Here is a 25,911-nt window from a genome sequence, read left to right as displayed (position 1 = left end):
AATATTAATTTTACTGCTCTGAAGACAGAGGCATGATCAGATAGGATTTGATCTTGAGTGAGTCAGAGACTGCAGTGACCTACAAACCAGTTCAGTTACACTGTGGACACAGGCACCAGCAAGGTGGGGTTAAAGGGCCACATGAGGATGACAAGATCAGACAGCTGAGGGCATGGACTCCTCAGATAAACACCTCCTGTGTGGAGCTGGCCATTAAATAAACAATCAATGCTCCACCAGTTACTCATGTGAAACTGAGAGAGAGGGCTTAAAAGGGGAGAAGAGGATATTCCTTTTAACCCCCCACTGCCAATCCTACCACAGAAGGCAATCACAACCTTATAAGAACAGGGGAAGGATGGAAGCATTGTCTCAAGGGCTTAATTAAATTAATTGTCAAAATAATCCAGTTCATGGGACATCCATTTTTTGGACAAGACTGGATAAACTGCTCTGCCTACAGCAATCATCATTCCATAGTTACTATCACTACATGCTCATCCCTGCTCCTATTTGACAATCTGTGACTTGGTTCCAAAAACTGATTACTGCAATCAGCAAGACTGATATCATAAAACCCCTGGGAGCTGGGGTGGGAATGAGCAGCAAGGGATGGGCTGGAGGCTGTAACCTGTTATTCTGGCTCTGTCACAACCCTCTGACCACTGCACTGGGAGGTTCCAGGGGTTTATCAGTGTGACAAGTCTACACGGAATTTATGGGGTAAGGTTTTTGTCCCTCAGCAGTACACACAGAGGTATAAAGTTCTTCTCATACAATAAACAAGAAATTAAAAAAAAATAGAAATTGGACTTAATACACCTCCATTGGAAAAAAAGCTCAAAAACAAACAAATTAAGAACATGCAACAACAAAAAAACTACCCTTTCTTGCCCTCCAAGAGAACCCTCCACACTTAAGAGAGAAATTATATGCAAGTAATAGATTCTAGATTATTTTAAGATGAGACGGATAAGCATAATAAAAATATATTAGAACTCCTACACAAACTCACAATTCCACGAGGTTTGGAAGCTTCTGTGCAAGGTTTTCTGGCTGAAAGAGAGTTAGAGATTTTTTAGGTTTCGAAACAAAAACCAGACACACAAACATTGTGTACCCAAGTCATTTTAATCACCATACTACAACATGTTAGCAGGAAAAATGGCAACAAGGAATGTCTATACAATAGCCTGGTTCCATACCCCAAGTGTCCAATCTCAGATGTATCCTGGGTGGGGAATTCACTACTGAACAAAACTATAGTCTAGAAGCCATTATCATGTCCTCAGCAAAATGGGAGTCAGATTTCTGAGACTCAAAAGATAGATTACCTCATCTCCTTTTCAAAATATATTCAAATAAATGAGTTAGTTGAAGGGAAGAGATTGCTAAGAAGTTGCAGCCTTTACAGACTTCAAGCAGAACAAGAACTACACAAGATGTCTAACCAGAATGTATTTTATAACGCTGCTAAACTGGGAAATGACCTACAATCTTTGTGTAGCTTGATCAATTACCACCAAGCCAGAACTGCTGAATCCATCAAACTAGATTTTCATATTTACATATTAACATGCATATAATTTCTTAACTGCCAACTGATCCCTAGCTGTAATTCTCTTCCTTGGTGGCATTTATAACCATGAGCACATATCACAAAATTGGCTTCACAAGCTTCAGATGTCGTGTTGGAAACTATACTCAAAATTATTCAAAGTTAAGACAGTTTTATTACTTAGGAAACCTGCTTTAACAGAGATTTGTTTCACTGAAAAAAAAGGGTTACAATACTGATATATGCAGAAATGACTTCATTTCAAAAGCAGCTTGATCACATAATTAAATTCCTGTTAAAACTAGAAATATTCATGTGAATAAACATGATGTATGATACCTTAAATAGCTATATTCTCTAAAATACGTAACTTTTTGTTCATAACTTGATGATGGAGAAATATACTTATATGAAAAAGGTAATATTCTCATGTAGCAAACACGCCCCGTGCTAGACCTGAGTCCAAAGCCGAGACTGCCCAACTCGGGAGCAGCAGTCGATGGCTCGGGCCGAGCAGTGCCGGGGAGGCGAAGCCCCCGCGGCGGTGACGTCACAGCCGGCAGGCGCTGTCGCTGATCCGGCGCTGCCCCCTGGCGGCAGCTCCGCCACAGCGCAGCGACCGGACCCGAGCCGGGCAAACGCCGCCACTTCAACCGGGAAAAGCGGCTCGAGCACAAAAACATTCCAGCCTGAACTGACAAAAGTGCGGGAAAAGCCGATTTCACTGCCATCCTACTGCCTTTATTACGATAAGGATGTTAACCTCAACCACAAACTACTGTCAGAACAGGACAGCATCACTATTCTGAGGTAGGAAATGAACATCAATTACTCTTGATCTTGCTTAGCTTGACAGAGCTAACGAGGCAAACACCTAGTTCCCTTTAATAGATGGGGAAATAGTGTACTGGAAGGTTCATGTGATCCAAGATGAACTGAGAAGTGGGAAGAGTTGGTGCTGTGATACAGGTGTGCTCTATGGCTCCTTGATCCATTCATTATGTCACAGCACTTCATCACTTCCATCTTGCCAATGGAGACAAAAATGAAATTATTCTTAGCCAAGGTAAATTCTGTCAGAGTAACTATCCCAGACATTTCATAGGAGTCATCTGTCAAGGACAAGAGTCATTTGAGAAGTGTAAAGAATAAAAGCTGATTTAGTAATTTATTTTCAGAATTCTGAAGGAATGAACCAGTGGGACAAAAGTACTGCCTAATTTTAGAGAAATATGGTTCAAGTACTGTTTTGATGGTTTTCAATAATGCTCATGCAATTTGAAGTGTTTATTGATGAGCTATTCCTCATCACCTTGCATTAGAGAAGTATAAGGAAGTATTCTGAGCTGAGATTTCCACTCTCTCCACTGCCTCAGTGTACCTGACTTCCTATGACTTTACTAAAATCAAGGGCACTACTTGTCCTACCAGTAGTGGACATCGAAAAACCTCATTATGAAATTCTGCTCTGTAAAAAGATCTGATTTCTGTTTTCCCCAGTTCCTGTTTTTTTCCTCTCCATCAATCTTTAACCTTTTCTCTCAGGACATGCTCTCTAAAGGTCCCTTTCTGCTGCTCTCTAGGTTCTCTCCAGTTCACCCAGGCTGTTCATGGGTATGAAACTCTCTGCTCCAGCTTGTGCTTTAACAGTATCAATAATTACTTCCTTCTGCTTTTAATGGAGATGGTGAAACTTTCCATGTTCCAAAAAGACATCTGCCTTTTTTTGTAACATGCTGCTGACTTGATCTATTTTGGTCCACTACAACTTCCAACATCTCTTCTGTGGAACAGATGCTCAGTGAATGACACCCAAATTTGTTTGCCTTGTTCCAACAATAGTGCTGAGCACTTGAATGAGAGCCCAACAAGGCACATTATGAGCAAGTTATCCTGATTGCTGTGAATCTAATCAAGCTCTGCTTCACACTGTTTGAAAGCAATTTTGCCTAAGTATGACCTACATTTTAACTTTTGTTTCAGTTTCTTTATCTAGGTCTTAACACTTACATACAAAACCCTCCTTATTGTTTCATCTTTTGAGCAGTGCAAAGTTTGAACTTACTGCACTAAATCATCACTGAATTTCACAAAGTGTCAAGGCAGAGCTGTTTACAGCCTTTGGCTAACTTTACAGCAGTTTTAATTTGTAACCATGAATCCTATCCTCCTGTTAAATTATTACACATTATTAAGTTACTGCCCAAAACCAGAATGCTAATATAATTCTCTACAGTACATGTCAACTTAAGTGACTCAGTGAAGTTGAAGAAAAGGCATAGAATCTTCAGAATCCTTTCAGCTTTTGGCCCTTAAAGTGGAGTACTAGACTCATTCTAGGAGACCCTGAAAACTGTACAATTTTGGTGAATTTTAAGTAGTCATCCCCTAAAGCTCCTTTACCATTGTTACTATTTTACCTCTCATACCCTGGAAGAGGCCACCAAAAAAACCCCAAACAACAAATCCAAACCAATCCAGCAACCAAAAATGGAAACTTGGGAGACTTGAGCCTATTGACAGTGGCAAGTTCTGACTATATCCTATAGAGTCTTACCAGCTCAGAACATCTCTCACAGTCATTTAACTGCCTCACACTGAATTTTGAGTCACAACACTGACACAGGGTGAGAATTTCTTCAGTTCAGGGAAAAACAACAAAACAAGAAGAAATCTCAAAAGGAAATCCCACATTAATTGTGACATATAACTGTGTTCTCCCATCAAGAGCAGCCCATAGATAGAAGTTTTTACTGGCACCTTAACAGGTTTGGAATTAGACCATGGGATTGACATTGCCTTGGAAATTAGGCATACACCAAGGGAAAAAGTCATTCAGCCTAATGAAGAAATGTAGGATAGACTGCACAGCATCATCTAACAGGAGAAACTGACCCCTTATGTGAGTAAAACCTATAGGTTAAAAAGAACACAAACAGAACAACAAGCCTGACAAGAAAAGCCCCAGCAGTTCTTGAGAGCTTGAGAAGGGTAACCATAAAATGTCATGAACATCCATTTATTATTCTCTACATTACCTATGCAAGTTCAAATACTCACATCTTACAGCTGATGACATCATTCAGGGTCAGATTACCTATAATATAACCTCTTTTTTTTTTTCTGTTTCAAAAATCAGAATTGCTAAACACACAGACAGTAAACATTGCAATAAAGAGACTGTCGTACCAATGTGGTCAGGGAATTTCTTTTCATGTAAAGTCTCTCCAAGTACTGCAGCCCCTCATCTTTCAGTAACTCCAGAGGGAAGTGATGGAGATTTCGGTAATTCAAGAACAAGTTCTTGTGCCTCTCCAGCTTTGCCTCAGAGATTGTTTTACACAGTTCTGATGCCATGACTAAGCACCACATCTACTGCATCACGTCTTCGGAGAGCAGAGCCATTTCTAGGAGACAAAAAGAGGAAAAAAGCCCAGTATTACCAAGGTGTAAGCATGCTTCTTTCGCAGGAAGAGTTCCTGATTACAGATTCTCTGATAATTTATCTAAACACACTTGTTCCAGTTAATACACAAAGTCCCCAGAACATCCACACCATAAGCTATTTTCTGGATTAAGCTTTAGTGCATTTAGTGCATTTAGTGAAATAACAAAATCTTTGTTATATTTGTTTCTATTTAACGCCTTTCGCTTCATACACGTTCAATGGACCTTTGGGATTGTTTTGTCAAAATTGCCACCACAAGAAGAACAAAAAAGCAATTTCTATTAAGCATTACTGATGCCCCACATCTATCCTGTCACATGTGCTAAAAGAAGAAACCACAGATTAGAAAAACAATTAATACAGGATTTTAGTCTCAGATTATTTAAAAACATCATTATGTTTTAAGGCAGTAAGACAAAAGGCAATGAAAGTTTGAAGTGCTTTCCCATATGAAACTGGTGAAATAATTTACCAGTTGGAAGAAGTAATTGGGATAGATAGCCAGTAAAGCCATTTAAAAATAATACACTAAGATATGAGAAATCTGAAACTTGCAGTGAGAAAATTTATAAAGGGCTAAACAAGACAGCAGATTTTCAGCTTGCTCTACTAAAAATAAAACCAGAAAGAACAAAGTGTCAAGCTTTAACTGACAATTTCAAAACCAGAAAACAAAAGCAGGAAGGCAAATTAAAAATTAACTTGTATCTGAAAGCTGACTTTATTCAACTCGTTTTTCAGATATAACCAAAATTCAAATCATTATTATGCTGTCTAGATTTAGACAACAACAGCAATGCTGCATCTTTTCAACTATCTCATAAAAAACATAATAAACCCAGACTATTCATTAATTTAAAGCTACCATTTTCCTACAGGCTTGTATATATAAATTAATTCCCATTAATGAAAGGCAAGGACTCAGAACTGCTTCCCACCAATAACATTTTCTATTTTAGTTCAATCCTTCACTGAAGGAGAGGTTTCTAATCATAACAAATATTGGAAGTGAAGGTCCTGAATCATAAATCCCATCTGGTTATAGGCATGGTACACAAAACTCCAGCTAAAGAGTGACAACCCAACCATACATGTAAATCAAACTACTTCGTTAGTTTGAGTAGTTCCTTTGATTTGCAGATAGCAGCTCTTAGCAGTGATCTGTGTCCTTCTAGAGCAATACACTTTGTGAGGTTTTTAAGGGGTTTGTAACCATTGTCTTCAGTAGCTGTTATAGGGAACAGGGCACACCCACCGGCCCTTGGCACTCCTAACATTAAAGCTCTCTTAGTCCAGAAGAGCAAGGAAATGAAGCCATTACAATTCCCAACTCTACTTCTGTGATCAGCATTAAACTAATTCCTGGAAAAGTGTTAAAATTTTTAATGGGCATAGTCTGAGTAGCTATTATTAACCTCTACAATATAAGACAAGGTAAAAGAAAGCTCATCCTTCTCTGATTTTTTTTTTAATCAGAAGCTAAAAAATGACGAAACACACACATAAATATCCAATAGCCTTCCAAATTGTCCAGATGGTTTTCAGGTGTCCTGCACTTGTAGGCTTCTCTTCACAGAGCTGTGGCTCCATAAAACAACTGCACATTCAGCCATGGCACACACAGATACACAGACACACAACGCCACAGATGCAAAGTCCAGTCACAATCTGCTTTGGCTCTTACTTCAAAAGAACCTCCTCCACTCCCTTCCACCACCAGCCAAACTTTTCCTCTCTCAATTATCTTTTTCCAAGGATGAGGTGCAGCCTTACCGAAGGCGAACAGCCACAACCATGCTCTTTAAGGAGAATAAAAAAGAAGGATGAGGGCTGATAGCACCCAGTGACCACGACCCTGTGAGGGGCCGGGTCCTTCAGGGAAGGGCGAGGAGGAAGGGGAAGGGAGCAAGGGGGAGAGGGGGTGAATGAGGGGAAACAGGGATGGGAAAGGGGGAAAGAAGGGGGAGAGAAGGGCACCGGGCAAGGGGGACACGGGGAACAGAAGGAGAAACGGGGAGACAAGGAGGGAACGGGACAGACAGGGGCGATGGGGCCCAGCCCTAGCGCGCACCCCCTCACGGAGCGGCGCCGTACCCGCGCGGTGCGGCAAGCAGACAGCAGAGGCAAAGCACCGGAGACAACCTCCCACCGTCAGTACCCGATCACCTTGGCCCTGTCCCCGTTCCCCCCTCAGCCCGGCGGGTCACTGCCACTCACCGGGGCCGCCGCAGCGGGAGCGGCGCCGCCGCCGGCCCAGGGACCCGGGGGCGGGGCGGGACGGGCCGGGCCGGGCCGGGCCGCGCGAGACCGCGACGGCCGCGCGGCTCTCGCGAGACACCGCCCCGCCCCGCCGCGGGCAGCGACCAATCACAAGGCCCCATCTCTCCCGCCTCCCTCCGCCAGCCAATGGGAGCGCGCCCCCCTCAGCGCCACGCCCGCCCCTCGCTGTGGGCTGAGGGGTCGCGGGCGGTCCCAGTGTCCCGGTGTCCCGGTCTGTGCCGGTGCTCAGGTGTCCGGGTGTTCCCCGTGTCCCGGTCTGTGCCGGTGCTCAGATGTCCCAGGTGTTCAGGTGTTCCCGGTCCCTCCCGGTGCGGCTCCATGAGCCCATGTGGGGCTTCCCGGCGTGTTCACACAGCCCCCGGTGCCAACAAGTCATCCCTGCTTAATCCCTGATAAAGGAGAACATCATTTGCTGATAAAAGTTGTGGTCAGGGATCACCCTCTACCTGTGGTGCAGCTGCCGCTGCCTTTTATTTCTATGTTAACACAGAGTGGAGGCGCTGAGGGTCCTGCCTGCACCCACAACTTGCCCACCACGAGCATTTTTACCCATGATAGTTGCCTTGTGGAAATGTTTTGATTTTATGTGTATTCACACACTCTAGGTTGACACATAAAGACTTGTTTGTGTCTTGTCAGTTCTCTGCTGACAGCTAATTCCCTCCTCCTCGGGGTATTTAACAGCACTGGGTATTAAAAAGTTGCTTTTTGCTGAAGATCTCCTCTACAGCTGGCTAAAAAACAGAATCCCAGCTGCAGAAATCCTCTTTCCAGTTTCCACAGACTAATTAACATGAACTGGTCCTAAGAAGGTTCACGCAGCAGGTCTGCAGGGTTACCAAGATGAACACCTTGCAGAAGATATTTCTTCCATATATTCACATAACTTTCATTGAAATAAATCAATATGCAGAAAAGCTCGAGATCTTTTCCCTTGCAGACTCATTTCTCTCTTTTTCAGTTCTAAATAAAGAATAGCAGCTCTTAATGGCTCATTTGTCATTTTCCTGCACTTGAAAGACAATAATTGATTGTGACAACTACACTTGCTCCATCTTACTTTGCAGTCACAGTCTTTTTGGAGTTGTTTTTTGCAGAAAAAAATAGATTGGGTTTTGTTGAAATAATTTACCCTTCAAAAATCACCATCTTCCATATTTATCATATCATTCTGTGTACATGGTCTCTTACTGTGGTTGATAGCACTTGTCTGTTTTTTTCAGCTGATGTTAAAAGTGGCCTGCTTGTAGACCACCCTGGCTTTAAAAACAGCCAACACATCACACCTCTTAATGTCACTTTGGTCTCACTCTATAAATATCTGAGAAATTAAAAGTTAAGCTTATTTCAGACCAAAGTAGAAGATGAATATGAGGACTTTTAGCAACATGTTCCTCGGGGAGAATTCAATGTGTCAAACCAAATGTACTTCTCCAGAATATTGAGTCATTGATCAGGACAGAAACTGTGTTTCTGTCTTCTTCCACTGAAATAGAAAAGGAAAGATGAAGCTTTTTTCCTGGGAGACCTGCTCTTAGCAGAGCCAGGATACTTAATGGTTTTATTTACACGTGTGTTGTAATGGTTTGGGGTTTTTTGGTTGGAGATTTTTTGAGAGAGTAACAGGTGGGAGATAAGATTACTGCACTCTGATATTGTTGAGAGCAAATTGTGTTGGTTCTTTTCTGCTCACACCAATACACATCACTTTTTCTTGTGTCTTTTCCCCTGAAAGGTCACTCAGGATTCTCTCTTTGTTGTTTTGTGTAGCCTGAATCATCACACTCATCCATTCTGTATTTTCCCCCTCAGCCAATGCCATGGTGATCTCTGAAAAGTGCTGCTCCCAGTCCTGAAAGCTGATCCCCGAAGCTCTGATCCTGCCCAGCACAGGTGTCCAGGCTTGCTCATGTAGTCACAAGGCTAAAAATGATGAGTGGAGCAGGGATACTGGAATATGATCTTCTGGTGAGGAGACCATTTGCCTCACGGTTGCCAAGTCATTCTCATCCAACTTGTCAGACTAGTGCAATCTCTTCTGCTAAGTAAATTTTACTATTTTTTTAACCCTAATTTAATTCTTATTATTGTGCTTCTAAGAGCACGGGGGGCTTGACTTTTCCATCTTGCTAAGAAGGATGGCTGATCTTATCTGTGACTACACAGAAACTAATAACATTTGCTTTGAAATTCCAGTTTAAAGTAGGATCTATTCAAGTAGTTTGCAGTTTTTAGTGGCTTGACAGTCCACCATCATCTGGTGGTTTACTGGAACAAATCCAGTGGCTGGAGCAAACTGGCGCAGCTTCTCTGGTGATCCCTTGTGTGTGCTGAAATCACACAAGTCAGATGAAGATAGTGTGAATAAAAAGAGATGATGCTATACCAGATTTATTACACAAGGCAACTAATTGAGACTGACATCTTTGGGGAGATGCAATTGGAAATACCTTGGCATAGTAAAACTTTATGCCAACATTTTCTTTAGTTTTGCTGAGTGAAACATGAAGAAATTATTTTTATTGAGGTTTTCATGACAAGTTTCCTATCTCTCAGTGTTACAGACCTACAAGATCCAAAGTATCTCAGTGAATTTCTGAATCTGAGTCCTGAACACTGTGAGTTTCTCCCTCCCTAATAATCCTGCATGAGTCTTTTCCACCCAGTGCTGTGGATACCACTTATATTGAATCATGTGCATTAAATTAGACTTTGTAAATTTGGAATATGATAAAAATACCACTTCGCAATTAAAGGTCAGTTTTTAGCAGCAGGAAAATTCAGTGTGATTGATGCATGACAGCAAGAGAGTTTCTCCTTTAAGGTCAGGTAATTACCAAGTATTTTTATTCTCTGCTCTTCAGTGTGTCAAGTAAGTAGCAGTACAAATTAGGCTTTCTTGGACCTGACTGTGCTCTGAGAATTATGGTGAGGCAAAAATCCATCAGTAAACACTGAGCTCATGCAGCTATGCTTGGTGCAGAGAGGCCTTGTGGGCTGGAGGAATCTTCTAGGCACAGACCAATCCAGTGATCAGCAGATGGAGTTTCAGCTTTCTTTAGGTTCTGGTGTGTACAAGTGTTAGCACAAGTGTGTGAAGCAGTAGTGACCCAGCCTGCTGCATCTGCCAGCTCTCACAGCCAGAGAACATCTTTCCCATGCTCAGACTGGAGAAGAATCTGCTTAACACATACTTGGGACATTTGGAGTGGTCAAGGAAAATGGCAGAGCTCTCCTTTACATGGCAGGGTTCCAGCCTGGGGGCTGAATGCTTTGTGCTGTCCTAATGTCTTCTGCTTATCCCTAGAAAATAAACATTGCCTGGAATTTTGAAAGCTCTTATGTAATTGAATATGCAATTCCATTTTTCTGCTCTTACAGACACCAAGGGGTGGTTTTCTTCCTCACCTGAAGACAAATAACTTCCATTTCTTCAATTTCTTCCACTGTTCTTTGAACAAGAGCCACAGTCCTCGTGTCATCATCAGGTTCTGCAAAGCCTTGAAGAAGCAAACAAAACATTTCCAGTTTGCATCCTCTCTTGTATAATTTCAAATCTTTATTCTTCTTACCCTTGTTTTCACTTTACATTATCTTATATAAGATGTTTTCAGTCAATCCAGATTCCATATACATAATGATACAAGATTCAGTTGGTGTAAATGTCAAGAATTTTGGATCTATTCTTTCCACAGGACGTTTATTTTGCATCATGCATCATTTGTTGATTTGTCTCTTGTACCAGAAAGAAATAAACTGTAAAATGTTCGGTCTTTACTAATGGAGAAAGAATCCATTCTCTAGAAGGCCCTTGTTCTTCTTGGGAAGTCTTTTGTAACTTTCAGTCAGTAATTTTGGTTTAGAGACAAAGCTCTCTTATTGGAGTGGAATAAAGTTACAGTGACTCATCAGAGTGCTGCTGACTTTGATTCCATAAATGTTTTAACTCTGGCTTACTGCAGCAGTACAAAAGTGGGAAGGCAGATGGAGCTCCTGCACACCAAGTGCCAGCATGCCAGTATTCAACGTTTAGACATCATCCACCTTTGGCTCAAGCCTTTTTATTTTCAGTTTATTCTTTATTGTATTTGTTAAACTCGAACTGACTCCTTTTTCAATGGCACAGTAATGCCAGTAATGGCTAGTGAAAAACCTAATTTCAAAGGAAGTTATTTGCACTGCCTGGTATGCTTCAAATCAACATCGCTCAAAATGGAAGCTTTAAAAACAGTTTATTGCTGATTTGGGCTGAACTAATTTTTGAGGGAAATTTCCTGGTAATCACATTGATTATGTTGTGTAACAGACTCATGAAGAAGTAATGGAAAGCACTGGTCATTTGGACAGGCTGCATTTGGAATGGAACAACCCTAATATAGAATAAGCAAGCAGTGGATTTTGTCCCTGATCATGCAGTTTCTGCTCATTCTGAATTCCCACTGATCTAATTAATCTCAATTGGAAAAAGAACAATGCCTCACTGACTGCCCCAGAAACCAAATTCCTCTGTTAATGTGTTAAGCAAATACAACAATAGGCAGAATCAACATTTCTGCCTCTGCTCCATTGGGAAATCTCAATATGGGATCACTGCAAAGGTACCAAACCAGCAGCTCCCCATGGCTTTTCAGCTGTTAGTCCTTTAAAGACTGAAAGGAGCATGAGGCTCATGTGGAGGTATTTTGTGTTACCTCTTTCTGACAAGATAATCATGGCTTTGAAATTAATGTCAATTAGCCAAATATTATTTTTCAACATGCTGACATTGCTGTATGTCACAAAAGCATTAATGAATGAAATTTTGTTTATTGATTGGAATTCACTTTATGAAACTCTTTAAATTTGACTGATTTGGTTAAAGTCACTTAAAATATTGTCTCCAGTTTTGCTTCGTTCAAACCAATAAAGTAGTAAAACTTGAATAGCAAATTTAGATAGCACATGGACACTTATTATTTTCAGGCAACAAATAGCATGAAATGTTCTTTGGTCTATTTTTATGTGTCCTCAATAATATTATTTTTTACTACCGCCCTCGGCTGCCATCAAAGCTCTGTGGTGGTGATTTCTCTCCATCCTTCTGCTTGCCCCAGGTTTCCTTTCTTTTCATCTTCACTGCATTTCCCTTCAGTCCAGCTGACAGATCTGCTGAGTTCATAACAATTGTCAAGATTCCCAAGTATTTCCAATGATTCGTTGGATCTCATTTCACCAAAAGTTGTTATTAATTCAACTGAAATCAGTAGTTTTAACATAAAGCATTAATTATTCTGAAGTTGTTCCTTCTTCCAGATACCAAACCTGCACCAATTCTTTTATCTATGTCTATTGCTGGCCAATGTTATTTTATTTTTTCTCTTAACCATTTATTCTTCTGAGAAGTTCCATGATCTGGTGTTGAAACAAATTCATGTCTTGTAGAGAGACTCCATATCATCAGCAAAGCTCCATTGTTCCCATAAATTTACTTTGAGACTTTGATAAAATATTAAATCCCTATACTCTCACCCACACAGTTCCATAATTTGAGCACATATAGGCTTGAAATGAAAGTATTTTAGTGACAATACACACACTTGAAGTAACATTTTTATCCATTTATGAGATGTTTGTATTTCCTATGGAAAGGTTTCAAGTGAGGTGCCAAATGTCTTGGTTGTATAAGGTGACCAGTTTTGTAATTTAATTCTGCCATTCATTTCAGAAGGGTGTTAACTCTGTGACCTGTTACATTATGATAGAAATGAGGCAGGTGGTGAGCTATTTTTCATTCCAAGGGAATATAAATAGTGAAGGGTGGCAGCATGGTGTATATGCAGCTCTTTGATTTATGCAAGCATATTGTGGAACTTGTTTGAGGGAAGTCAGATATAGAAATCCTCTGTTCCTGAGACCAGTGGGAGATTTGCTTTTAGAGACCTTGCAGGGTTTCTCCTTTTCATGTCAACCATCCATCTGGTTACAGCTGGGATCTGACCTTTCTTTTTATTGAACGCTCTAGGAATAGCTTAAATATACACCAGGATGCTCCACATGTTGGGGAGACACTCAATAGGCTGTTTCCTGTCAAACACAGAATTTTTAGTTTTTGAGAGCAAGCCAGAAAAGCCAAAGATCTTCCTTTTCTTTTCTTGTTATTGCTCTGTGTTTCCTCTCAGAAGTCTTTCATGGGAATTCTTGAGCACTTTGTACTGAGAGCTCTGAGTCAGGAACCACAGTCCAGGCACACTGGCCTGGGGAGCCCTTGGGCAGTGGTCAAGGTCTTGGACTGATGACTGTGGGTACTTTTTTCCAAGTCCACACCTCCTTCCTGCCTTTGTCACATTTGTACCATAACACTGATAAAGATCTTTCCACGTTATAAAGTCATGGCACAATATTTGTTACCAGCTCCCCTTTCCTCGGTGTAAGGAGTGTTTGGGACAAAATGTCTTTGTGTCTGGCAGAGCTCTGCTCCCAGGGAGCTGTTCCAGGCCATATGTCTGGAGCAGGGTAACATCTGCCTGACCAAAGGAGATAATTCAGCCTTCATTCAAAAGTAAAATGAAGACTCAGAGCCATTTCTGCTGAAACTATTTCACTGAACCTAATTTTCATTTTCCACCAAAGGCATAGGAAAAAGAGCCATGTGCCATATAGACTCTTCCAGAGATTAATGCCCCAAAATTCTGGGCCAGTGAAATAATTATGTCTGTTAAACCCTTTTTGTGCTTTTAGCATCATGGTCAATGAGTTCAAGTTTTCAAATACACATTATATACTTAGAACAGCTCTCCTCTATAGTGATGGCACCTTTATAGCCCTAAGCCAGGAATAGACATTGCTACAAATTAGAAATAGCCCCACCAATACAGCTACAGCTTCATTACAATCCTTAAATTAATGTGTGTTTCTTTCATAAAATAGAAGCCAGCCAACCAACCACATACAAAACACAAAATTTGCCTACTGAGGAATAAATCCCTGTCAGCATCCCAGTGCTGCCCTCTGGTCCCATGTTGGGTAGGACTATGGATAGACATACTGCTATCAGGAAATAATTTAATTTTATTTAGATGCTTAAAAAACATCTAAAACCAAAGGAGAAATTTATACCAGAGCTCTTTTGTGTGGTTTATATTTTTGAAAAATGGGCATTCTCTCGGTATATCCAGCCCTTAGAAGTAGCTAATCTGTAATGTGATTCCTGACAAATGGATCAGTCTGGATTTAAAAACCATGTGGATAAGTGCACCATGATTTGGCTGCTGTTTTAAAAAATCAGTCTAAATAATCTTAATATTCCCCTACGTAAGTGGAGAAAGAGAGAAAACTGATATTAGGAAATGGAGAAGCCCACTTCCCTGGAAGATTTATGTGGTACAGTATGCCAGCCTTTAACAGCATATGTCAAGTGTGTAGAGGTTGATGACAGGGTATGTTCTAGTCTGCTGATGAGAGGGCTCAGCTCTCAGTCACTTTGGCCATCCCTGATGCAGAGAAAACCATGGCAGTGCAGCAAATAACTTTTTCCTACTTCCATTTGCAGGTGTTTCCTCCCTGACCTCCTCACCACACGTGCCTGACTTCCAGAGCAATTCAGGATGAATGGCAAATCCTTTGTGTTTGAAAAACTGTCCTTTTCCTTTGGTTTCTGTACCGAAACCACATGAAACAACGACCAAAGATACTTTTCCTGGCTGAAAGACAATGTCAAGGACCAATGCACAACAACAGCATGGAAAGATAACAGCAAAGATAAGTAGATAAAAGCATCACAACATAAGGGTTTAAAAGACTCCCAGTGCTCTGACCTCTGCTGTCAAAAAGTCTGAGTTCAATACCTGATAGGAAAAGAGTCCAAGACCTACAGAAGATGATCCATGCAAAGGGGACTTTCCTTGTTCAGTAGGGACAGAAGTTATGCCTTGATATTCAGGCACAGTGAGTATTTGTTGTAGAGTGCTCTGTTAATTTAGCTACAACATGTTGTTCTGTTTGATTTATTTGGATTTTTCAATTTTATCTTTCCTCTTCAAATTCTACCTGTGGCACAGAAGTCAGCAATATGCAAATACTGCAAGAACATTGCAACACATCTCAAAAGCTCATAGTATTTCTCTCTGCTTTTATTTATATAAAGCTAGAATAGGGCAGGATCTTTTTTGCAAAATCAGATATTACTTAGTAAAGCTGAAATTCAGCTCAATGTGAACTCTGCAATTTGTTCATAATATTGGATTCCACATTATAGCTCTAAGTGCAACAATATGAAATATCCAAGGAGCTGTACAGATTCTCATCTTGGGAAGTTCAGTGAGAGCAAACTCCAGTGAATGTTAGAGCAAGGAAGAAACCAAGCTTGTTTTTAGAAATGAGTATCAAGGAAGAACCAAGGTAAAACAGGGCTCTTGCAGAACTGAGTAAATGATTTAAAAATATTTCTAATATATTTGCTGCAGACAGAAGGTCACTCAAAAATGAAGGTAGGCCCATATTCTTTAACCTCCCTACCTGCACCAGGTAGCCAGGGCAAGATCAGTTAAATGCAATGTGTGGGGAGAAAATAACATTTCCACTCAATGATTTATGCTCAGTATTTCATTGGTGTATAAAAGCACTGCTAGCAAAGTAGTTTTATGCATATTTTAAAAGGCTGTTTCAATTGATCAGAGACAGGAAGGCCATGAAAAACATGTAGATGACAAATTTCTAAAAGGAAAACAAATGGAAGGGAAATAAAATCCCTTTCCAGCAGTATTTGACTTTCCCAACCCATGTGATAGACAAACTTCTCATTTCACTCCTGACACTTAGCAATGTTCCCCACTGTTTCAGATCCCTTGGACTTTTCGTCTTTCCCATCACTCAGTGAAGAGATAAGTTATCTTCAAAAGGCTTAGATATAAAGTCTAGTGAAATTACAGAAATAGAAATATGTACTAATCAGAAAAGCAAACCTACTCCCATATCTAAGTTTACATGAATATTATCAGTATTTAAGCCATAAACCATTTGATTTCCCTTGTGCTTCTCTGTGTTTGCCTTCTTATTTTGACTTAGTAGTTAGATTATTAGCTTTGCTTTCTTTCTTCAAAAACTTCAGAAGAAACACAGCAACAATTTACAAACAAAAAATTTCTCAGTTTTTTGCTGAGCATTGTGGCAGGGAGAAGAGTTTTGATTTTGCCAAGATACTACAGGCTCGATTCAGCCCCAAGCTCATGGTGAATTGAACATCTCTGTCCTCTTTTTTTCACACCTAATCTTCCATCACAGACTAGAGCTTTCCTACAAGGTTGTTTTTTTTTTTTTTTAATTGTGGGTGTCCCTTCATGAGGTAGCACCATAATCCTTCAATTTCTGTTGCATTTCAGCAAGTTTGCAGCTCTGGATTCGAGCTGGGTCTGTACAACTGTACCAAACCTCCAGTGGGTTGACAGTGATGAACACTGAACAATGGCAAACAATCCACAGCCAAACTCACCAGAGCAGCTGATAAGGTGAACAACACTGATGACTGCAATATCCAGAAATTCCAGCTACAGATTACTAAGCAGCTCTTTTCCCAGCAAACTGCAACTGCACAAGTAAATTGTCCACTTCAAAATCTCAAGTGCTTTAATTTCCTGGAGCTATTTGCACATCTTGAAGACCACAGGGAGAACTTCCTTAAAAGGGTAAGAAAAGCCACTGCTCTTCTGCAGCCAGAAGAGTTCTTACAAACAGATCATCCTTCTGTTCTTGGGCTAATTGAAGGAAGAACATGAATAAAATAAGAATATTTTGGAATATCATTTCCAGAAGTGAGAACTTTTGCAAAGACTTTTATCATCACTTCCAAAAGATAGTCAGTTGTAGATGATATTAAAGAAATGTCCTGACTTTTGTAACATTGCTGATGAGAGGGGATCACACAGGTAAACCTGCCCTCAGAACATTCAGGGCTTTAGAAATTGAAAGTGAATTGCACTGAAGGCAAATTGATAGAGCACATTAAGGTAGAATATGTTGGCAACTTCACCCACCCTCAATTTCAGTTCATTTCAAAGAAGGGCACAGGTGTCCATTCTGAGGCCACAGATCAAGGTTCTCATGTTGTGACTATTTATATTAGACTTTCTGAGACTCCAAAGCCACCCAGACCACAAACAATCATCTCCCCAAAGCCTTTAGAATAAGGACATTTCCTCCCAGTTCCAAGTTTTGCAGGCTGTACTGGGTAACTGGTCATACTGGTTTAGATGACTGCAGAAACAGCTGGGACAGACACACTTTGGTGGTTTTTTTTTTTTTTTCATTTAAACTCTACACAATCAGTTTGGAGAGGGGAAGTCTATAGGTTGCAGAATTGTTATTTTCTGCTGTGCTGGGTGGCAAAATGATAACCTGAGGCAGACTGGCCTTACCAGGGTGGCAGCTGGTGTCAGAGTTCTATAATAACACTTCTCCCCAGCCCTGAAAAGCATTCAAGGCATTTCCCTTCTGTTTACAGCTCTTCCCATAAATGATATTAATCTGAAGTAGAGCTTGTGAGGCAAAGAGCACTTCAGTGTAAACCTTCTGAGGGTGATACCAGCAGCAGGGCTGCACACAGGCAGCCTTGTTAGGAATTGTTTGCCTCTTTGCTTTTCAGTGCTTGAGCCACTTCCAGACTGTGTTCTTTAAAGAGCATTTGCACACAGTCTGCACAAGGAGAGAGGGTTCTCTAACTCTGCTGTTCTATCCCAGGTTATCACTGTCCCAGGTCAAGGCTGAATTTCCACAGGAGATTTGGCCCATGGGCACACTCATTTTGGATTCAGTTCTGTTTGCTGCAAACTTTCCCAATTTGAATCACCCCTTATGCTATGCCAAACACATTAGTACTTTGCTTAAAAACTGTTGCATAAATTAGGGTATTACAGTTTTTGATATGACAATCTAAAAAGATGCTTTTTCATGAGAGAAACAGCTGCAATGAATTACTTGCTTGTCACTCAATAAAATACACATATTTAAATTGACAAGAGTATGGTGTTTTCATAGGAAGTGCTTGTATCATCTCCACATTAAAACAGCTGAAGGGTTTTAACTCTATGGCAACTTCACTTTCAGTGCATTTACATCTTGCATGTTCACTTAAAAAAATATTATTCCAAGGTTCAATTCCTGTATTTGCACTCATGATTCAATTATTTGTCCTCTTTGTTGAAAAAAAAAAAAGAGATCAAGATGTACATTTCTATATAACTGAAGAGCTAATAATGTTGTTTTAGCACAGCCTCTCTGCCTATCAGCAGGATTTCAGTTCAGAGATGTTCAATGTCCAAATCAGTCAAACTGGATTTAATTCAGACATCTAACTCCCTCAGGCCTGGTTGGAAAATGTCAGCCTAAAATAGCTCGTGCCTGAGTAGAACAAACGAGAAAGGCACTTCTGATGTATGTATTTGTATGTCCAAATGTCACAGAGTGCTGAGCAGGGCCTGACCCCCCTACAGCACTCAGAGAGCTCTCAGGAGTTCCTCCCACCTGCACAGCACCTCCCTGAGAAGAGGGACAGAGCTGCTTGGCTTCACCAGGTGGTGAGCAGTGATTACAGGAAGGGTGAAACAGCTGCCCTGAGGTACCAGTTACAGGCTGGCCCAAATGCCAAGGCTTTGCAAGGTGAGCTAATGCTCTAAACAGGACTCAGGATCTGGGGTGACTTACCAAGAACAGAATTGAATGCTCCTCAGTAACAGACAGAAAGCAGTAACCATCCCATGGCTTGCTTTTGAACAGGATGAAGTGAAATGTTTCTCACCTTCATTTTCAGTTAGAATAACAGGATATCAGAGGTAAATCCACAAATAATTTAATTTTGTTTGTGTTTCAGCAAGAGAAGCACAGAATTTACAAACAGATCAATTGTTAATTATCTGCTGCCCTTAAACTCTCCTGGAAGGAAGGGAAAAGCTGATCTGGAAGGTGCTGAAAGGTAAATAAAGCATTTAACATTCCAGAGAAAACACAATGTCCCCACAATTTTGAGGGCACAGGGCCAGCACACAGCAGAAGGGAAAAATCCTGAAACATCTTCTTTAATGGGCAATTGATGAGCAAAATCCCAAAGAATATATATGGGAAATGTCTTTGATTATTTCACTGAACAGAATGAAATGAGTTACTCTGTGTTTTGTCATCCTGAGGTAATTTTAAAGCAGCATAACAAAAAGGTTCTAGTAGAAATAAAGAATTCAGCATTATCACCTTGATCTAATGAAATCATTAAATATTCAGAAGTTCTCAAATATTTTTAAACTTGCTCATCATGTTTGCTTATAGATTTATTATTAAAAGCTAAGCCTCTGGACTTTTTTCCTTTGCAATAGGAAATTTATACCATTTATACTGAAGAACAGCAAATTGCTTTATTTTTCAGTGTTATGAAGAGCTACATTATATTTCACTCACATTCCTAGCAAAGCTGCTTGTAAACAATACTTGAATTAACAATTCAAGTATAAATGTACAATTCAATTAAATTAAAATAAAATTCAAACAATCCAAAGTAAAATTAGAAAACAGATTATTGAAATTAGATTTTTTTTTTACTATAGGTTTGTTAAACAGTGTATCTGAGAAAAAAAGCATCTTTTAGCATTAAAGATTACTACTTGATATTTAGTTAATTCTTAATAGATGTTTTTTAATATAATTTAATTATTGAACTGGCTATCTTTTTTTTGCTACAGTTTTTCCATAGAACACTATGATGTACTCAGCTTACCACGAGCAGCAAGAAAGAAAATACAAAGTAAAGGAAAAACTTTGGTAATAATTTGTTCTTCTTCCTCACACAGAATTTGAGAGAGCCCTTCCACAGCATAAAAGTTTCACAATTAGACATTTGCTTTGTCAGTCCCAGTTTGCTTCTCTTGTTCCTAACAGAGACTTTAGTTGCATTTTTCCACATTCTGTATTTTTCAAATATTAGCACAGAAAATTTAAAGACAAAAACTCTGGTGAATACATTTGGATTTAAGGATAATAATGACAGTCCCAAACTGGAACTCAGAAGACAATGGAAAACTCTTCACTCTATTCACACAGTTTTGGATGCGGCAGTTTTCAAAAGCAAGTTGGCAGAAACACAGGAAACTATTACCTGTCCAAGTTAAATCACAGAAAGTAAACTTTTAGGGGTTTTTGTTAGGGTTTGTTTGTTTGTTTGTCTGGTTTTGTGGCTTTTTCATAATGGTTCCTGTCTTAAAATGAAGAAATTGAGGTACCAACACCTGATGTTGTCCTGCACATCTCATTTAGGTACTCATGACCTGCCTTAACTCATTTAAGATGCAGGAAAGACCTGGATTTTGTAATAAGTAAGATTTATTTTCAGTTTCTTTCACAACAAAAATTGAAGCTAAAGAGCTGAAGTAAGGGTTGGCATTTTTCCCTCTGCTCTCTGACCACCCCTTAAGTGTTTTGGTCACTGTTTCTCTCACAAAAAGCAACTGTGCTGCTGAAAGAAGGGAATGAGGCTGGATGCACGCAGGGAGCCAGGACAGAGGGGCGCCAGGGAGCGAGGGAGGGGCTGCAAGGGCACACAAATAGAGCACACATGAAACCCAAGCAGGTACAACCATGAGCTGGAGAGCTGGCAGTGCTCTAAAGATGCTTTTCAGATAGGCATTTTATACCCTGGCACATCTTACTCTGGCTGCCTCTGTAATGAGCCAGGGTCCTTCATCTCAGTAACAGGAACTTGGCTCATCCCAGGCAGCCACAGAAGCAGGGAAGTGCAAAAGCAGGCACTGAGGATAAATCCCATATTTGTAGCTGCTGCTGCTGACTCTGCTGGAGGATCCAATGCTGGCATCTGCAAGCCATAACTCATGGAAAAAGTTACACTTTTCAGCTCTGCCATCTGATCTTAACCTGTGTGCAGCTTATTTCCTATTCCATCAGCACTTGGGAAGGCTCTGCCTGGTGGGAGGCAGCTGCTCCTCTCCCAGGGGGACACTGCTGTGACTCAGGGCTGGGTGGCCACCAGCAGAGCCTCAGCACCCAGGGCTGGGGCAGAGGGAAGGTGTCCATCCACTGGGATCCAGCTATGGCTTGAACAGCAGTTTAGCCATTCCCTGTATCCTCCTCGTGCTGTACCTGCAGAAGCTGAAGGAGCTGTGTTTGTCCCCTTCTGCTGTCCTTGATGCAGGAGAGCTGTTGGCAGAGCACTGAGGGCACTCTCCTCAGGTGACAGGGTCCATCTGCCAGTCTCCTACACTCCTGGGAATTTCCCTTCCAACTCAGCCTGTTCTATGGCTCTGTGGTTCTATGAATTTGCCTGGTGGCTTACAGCACAGCTCAGATTATGGGAAGTTCCTCCCCTGCCCTCCAGCCAGCAGCAAGGGCTTTATTTGTGATATCACAATATATTTGCTCTGTTTCAAGACAAAAGGAGAGGAGATGTCTCTGCTTGCTTTCCAAAAATAATCTCTGCAATCTTGTTCAAGTCCTAAAAGGGAGGTTCTGGGTCCCCTGCTGATGTGTTTGATCATCTCCTGTATCAAGTTAATGTCCCACTTATTTATTTTAATGGCATGAGGCCAGGGCCCAAGTATGAGGCATTCTTTACTAGTCACACCCTATTAAAACAACTGCTCAGGAACATGCTTTGCCTTTTCCCCCAAGCATAAAGGTTTTGTGTCAGGATAGGAGGCATCAGTAAGTCATCAATATATTGACTGGACTGCCAGCAACTGCTTCACATGTAATATTGTCCTTAAATTTAACAACTCAGTGGATTGATTGTAATAACAAGCACATCCTTCCTAAATTTACAGAAAAAGAGAAAATGAATATATTCACTACAGAATCTTATGGCTTTGTTCTGACAGACAACTAGATGCACTCAGGAATGCCAGCACAGTTTTACTGCCTTTTTTTTCACCCTAGCATTATGTACACTTAAAGTGAATTCCCAGGCTTCAGATCAGGTGAATCTATTTTCACCCACAAGGAAGCAAAGCCATATTTGGGGTCAGAAAGAATAAACAGCAGATCTCCAATACTGATTTTATAATACAAGTGACTTATTGTCATGCTGTTTCATCTTAGTTGAACCATAGCACAAGATACACAAGATAGACAGTTATTAAAGAAAAACTGGCTGGTGTTATGTTTCCCTTTGAAGAATTACCACCATGTTTTATATTTTGGTAATGTTATCTTTTTAAAACAAAGCAATTATCCTGCTAGTCCTCCCCTCTTTGGTAAATTCAGTGTATAAAGTAACAATCACTTGTTACAAATATTAAAATAGCTTGATGGATTTTATGGATGTGCAGTCTTTCTCTTCAAAATAAAAGCATCTATAGCAGTCTACAAGATATCATAGCTCACTACATTTTTTAAAATACAGAAAGTATAATAATTTAATTTTTTTCCCCATTACATTGCTCAGCAGCTGATCTTTTCCTTCCGCAGGAACATTCTACTATCCTACACAATAATGTGCTGTTACTGGTCTAACTGGAAAAGATTTATTAAACTGACCAATTTTTAGACAGATTTTTCAATGAGAATTGTGCAATAACTCCTCTGATGCTGAGCAGCAGCATCTAACAAAGAGACACAACTTGCAAAGCCGAGTCCACGCCCCAAAAGTTGCCCAATTCAGGACTCAAACAGTGAGGCTGGTCTCTCAGCATGGGCTGCCTTTGTGGCTGCTCTCACAGCCCATTCTGCTTTGTACCAGCAGCTGCTGGGGTAGCTTCCAGCAGAGCTCTTTGGAAACCATTTCAATGGAAGTTTTTCCAGATGTAGGTGTGAGCACGCCAAGCGCTCGGGCTCTCCAATGTAAAAAGCAAACTGGGAGCTCACCCTGGGGCCTGAGCAGAGCTTCAGGCAGTGCCCAGCTCCAAAATCCTGCTCTGAAACACTGCCATGGGTGCCCAGGGCTCAGTTTGGAGTGTGGCAGCAAAATGTGGCAAGTTTACCTACCCCTCTTTCGCAAGTTTTTCTTTTTCTCCCTCCCAGTATACAAATTGTCTAATAATCTGCATTGAGTGATTTTATTAAGGCTTAATAAAAATTATTTAATACCCATAATACTGAAAAAGTATCTGCTAATACTGTACATTATATGTAATTACGTCTCACACAAGGACTGAATAGACTGCCAGCTATCCAACCCACCAAATTGTTTGCCATGCAGAGAGGTGGGATCTTATGCAATAAATAAATTCTGCAAAGGTGCAGCTTACCTAGCATTAAAGCATCTTTATAATACAGGCAGTTCTTAGGTTATAGGAATTCTAAAATTTAACCCTTCCCCTCTTCAAAGAAATAGATGTTTAGCAAAGACTGATGTCAAGGCATTGCTGTACAATTACAGGCCTGTGTTACTGAGAGTAACACTATTTTTCATCTCTATATACTAGTGGGAAACACATATATTTGAATTTTCTCTATCAGTTTACTCCAGTGAGAGTCTAAGAAATCTGTATCATAGAATTGTACATTGTATTTCCTTCACTGCCAAATCTCATTTGGCACCCACAACAAAAAAGGACTGACAGCAACTTGAGAAACCACTGACATATTCAGAGCAAGGTTTTAATTAGATCCCTTCTTGGCTGAGCATCTTATTGCATCCTGTTAGAATCTCTATTCCTTTGCACTTCTCAGAGATATTTAGGCACAGGGAGTCACACAAATGCCTTATGGAAAAGACAGATGAGTCAAACTGTTGGAAAGTTCCCCAGGCAGCAGCTCGGGTTGCTCACTCACTCCTCAGGCTTTTTCCTCCACTAAATGTCAGATGTGTCACTGATTTAGCAGTCACTGCCTGAAGAGATTTGATTTGTGCCACCATTGCCATCACTGATCTTCTTGGTTAATTCCTCTGCTTAAGTGATAACAGCAAATTGTGGCAGAGGTGGTCATACAGCATCTCTCTGTTTTCACAGGATGAAGCAATGGCTTTAAGTGAAAGTGAAGCCAAAATTAAGAGAAAATTCAACCAATCTGAAGCAGCAGTTTCCAATTATGCAGACAAGTTGTTTTTTAAAAAAATTTGTATGAAGTAGCTGTGTCTCTTACAGGCACACTCTAGAAAACTAAAATGGCAAACAACCTTGAGCTGAAAATAATCAACGCCCTGTACCTCCCTGCCTGTTCTGCAGGGCCACAAAAAGGCTGACAAAGCAAAGGTCAAATAACACGGACCAACACACTGAAACATCAACCCACCATGAGTCCCCCTCTGACTCCTGACCTAAATCACATCATGACAAATGTAAGGAAGAACAAAATAGAAATTTCAGCATGTCAGAATAATTTTGGTTACAGTGTATTGCTTTTCCTATCAGGTTTATAAAATGTGAAGCAAATTCTACCTGGTATTAGGGTTCAGCATCTCTTAACTTTCTCACCTGGAAATACTTTACCAAGCAGGTTTGATTCCAGCAGTAAATTCCTGCCACACCAACCTCACGTTATGATTTGGAAATCAAAACCAATACCAGTGGTTTGGGATAACCCAATAACTGGAAATAACATCTTTCAAAACCCAGATTTTTTTCTAGCTGAAGAAAACCTTTTTTCATTAGGCAGCTTGCTTGTTATTTTGTTGGTTGCAGAGATAGATCAGGAAAAAGAGTTTTACCTTTTAAACGATTTAATTTGGATTATGAACAAACATCTTGTATTTTCATCTAATTTTAAACTTTCCTTTTTAGAATATTGAGCCATCTCCATGATTTCAGTGCATCTTAAAAATTATCACAACTGACATGTTGTCAAAACCAGGAAACTGAAATTTTGATGTATTGAAAACCAACCCATTTTTAGTGCCATTCCTCACTGCTCAGAGAAACACATCAGGTTTCAGAGAAATCAAATCTTCACCACTGAGAGTTTTAACAGCAATACTGATTCACTTAATAGAGCCTGAAAACATACTTTTTCTGACAGAGACCATTTCCTGTGGAAACTATTTTGCTGATCACTCAACCATCTTCAGACTATGCTGTGATTTAGACAGTACTGTCAGATACTTTCATCCCTGTTTTGCAATATATGGAGAATGTGTGCTTTTTTCTCAGTGTATTAAAAATGGAGGATCTCTTTAGAAAGTCTCACTCTTTCACATAAACTCTCATTCTGACCCATTTCTTCAATTAAGAGAAAGCTGGGTTAAAGGTATGAGTGATATTTTCATTACAAATCAATTGCATGGTTAAAGTGAAAAAGGGAGTTTACAGTACACTGAGGGGTACCATTTAAATATATATGTGTGTGTGTATATTATATATAAAATTATTTTCCATTAAAGATTTAAATGGGTGTAAAACAGTTTTCTTTACTAGAAAAGGGTAAAAGTTAAGACATACCTTGGTCAAGTGCCAGGCTCCAAGGACAATTATGATGCTGAAATCTCAGGGAATTCCACTTTCTGTGTTGCTTTATACTCTGCCTCTCCCACTACCTGTGGCACTCCACAAGCACTGCTGGTCCCCACGTGCTGTGTACGGTTGGAATAAGGAATATGCCACGCTCTGCCATCATTTCTATTATCAGCCTGAAGAGGCAAATCTTTGCTGGAATGAAAAATTAGGTTCATTCTTGGAACCAAAATGAGCCCAGCCTGAGAGCAAGGTATTTACAGACATTTGGA

At 40.3% G+C, this 25,911-nt stretch overlaps 1 protein-coding gene across 5 annotated transcripts in view; it reads right to left on the bottom strand.

The window, feature by feature from the left end:
• LRRC28 (leucine rich repeat containing 28) overlaps positions 1–7,343 on the bottom strand; it is a 51,748-nt gene extending 44,405 nt beyond the window's left edge. For 2 of the 5 annotated variants that reach the window (XM_084213777.1, XM_084213779.1), the window contains exons 1-3: positions 7,224–7,343; positions 4,748–4,965; positions 1,016–1,056 (exon numbers count right to left, since the gene is read on the bottom strand). In XM_084213777.1, coding sequence (XP_084069903.1) covers positions 1,016–1,056; positions 4,748–4,930 — 224 coding nt within the window. In that variant the 5' untranslated portion in view covers positions 4,931–4,965; positions 7,224–7,343. Of the gene's footprint in view, positions 1–1,015; positions 1,057–4,747; positions 4,966–7,077; positions 7,197–7,223 lie in introns of those variants that run through there. The other 3 variants (XM_084213778.1, XM_084213781.1, XM_084213780.1) reach the window with 3 other exon arrangements.
• Positions 7,344–25,911: the final 18,568 nt, after the last annotated feature.

This window comes from Fringilla coelebs (genome assembly GCF_963513975.1).
Source record: "Fringilla coelebs genome assembly, chromosome: 12".
Classification (NCBI taxonomy): Eukaryota; Metazoa; Chordata; class Aves; order Passeriformes; family Fringillidae; genus Fringilla; species Fringilla coelebs.
The sequence above is the reverse complement of the archived record's forward strand: the minus strand, read 5'-3'. Positions and strand labels throughout refer to the sequence as shown.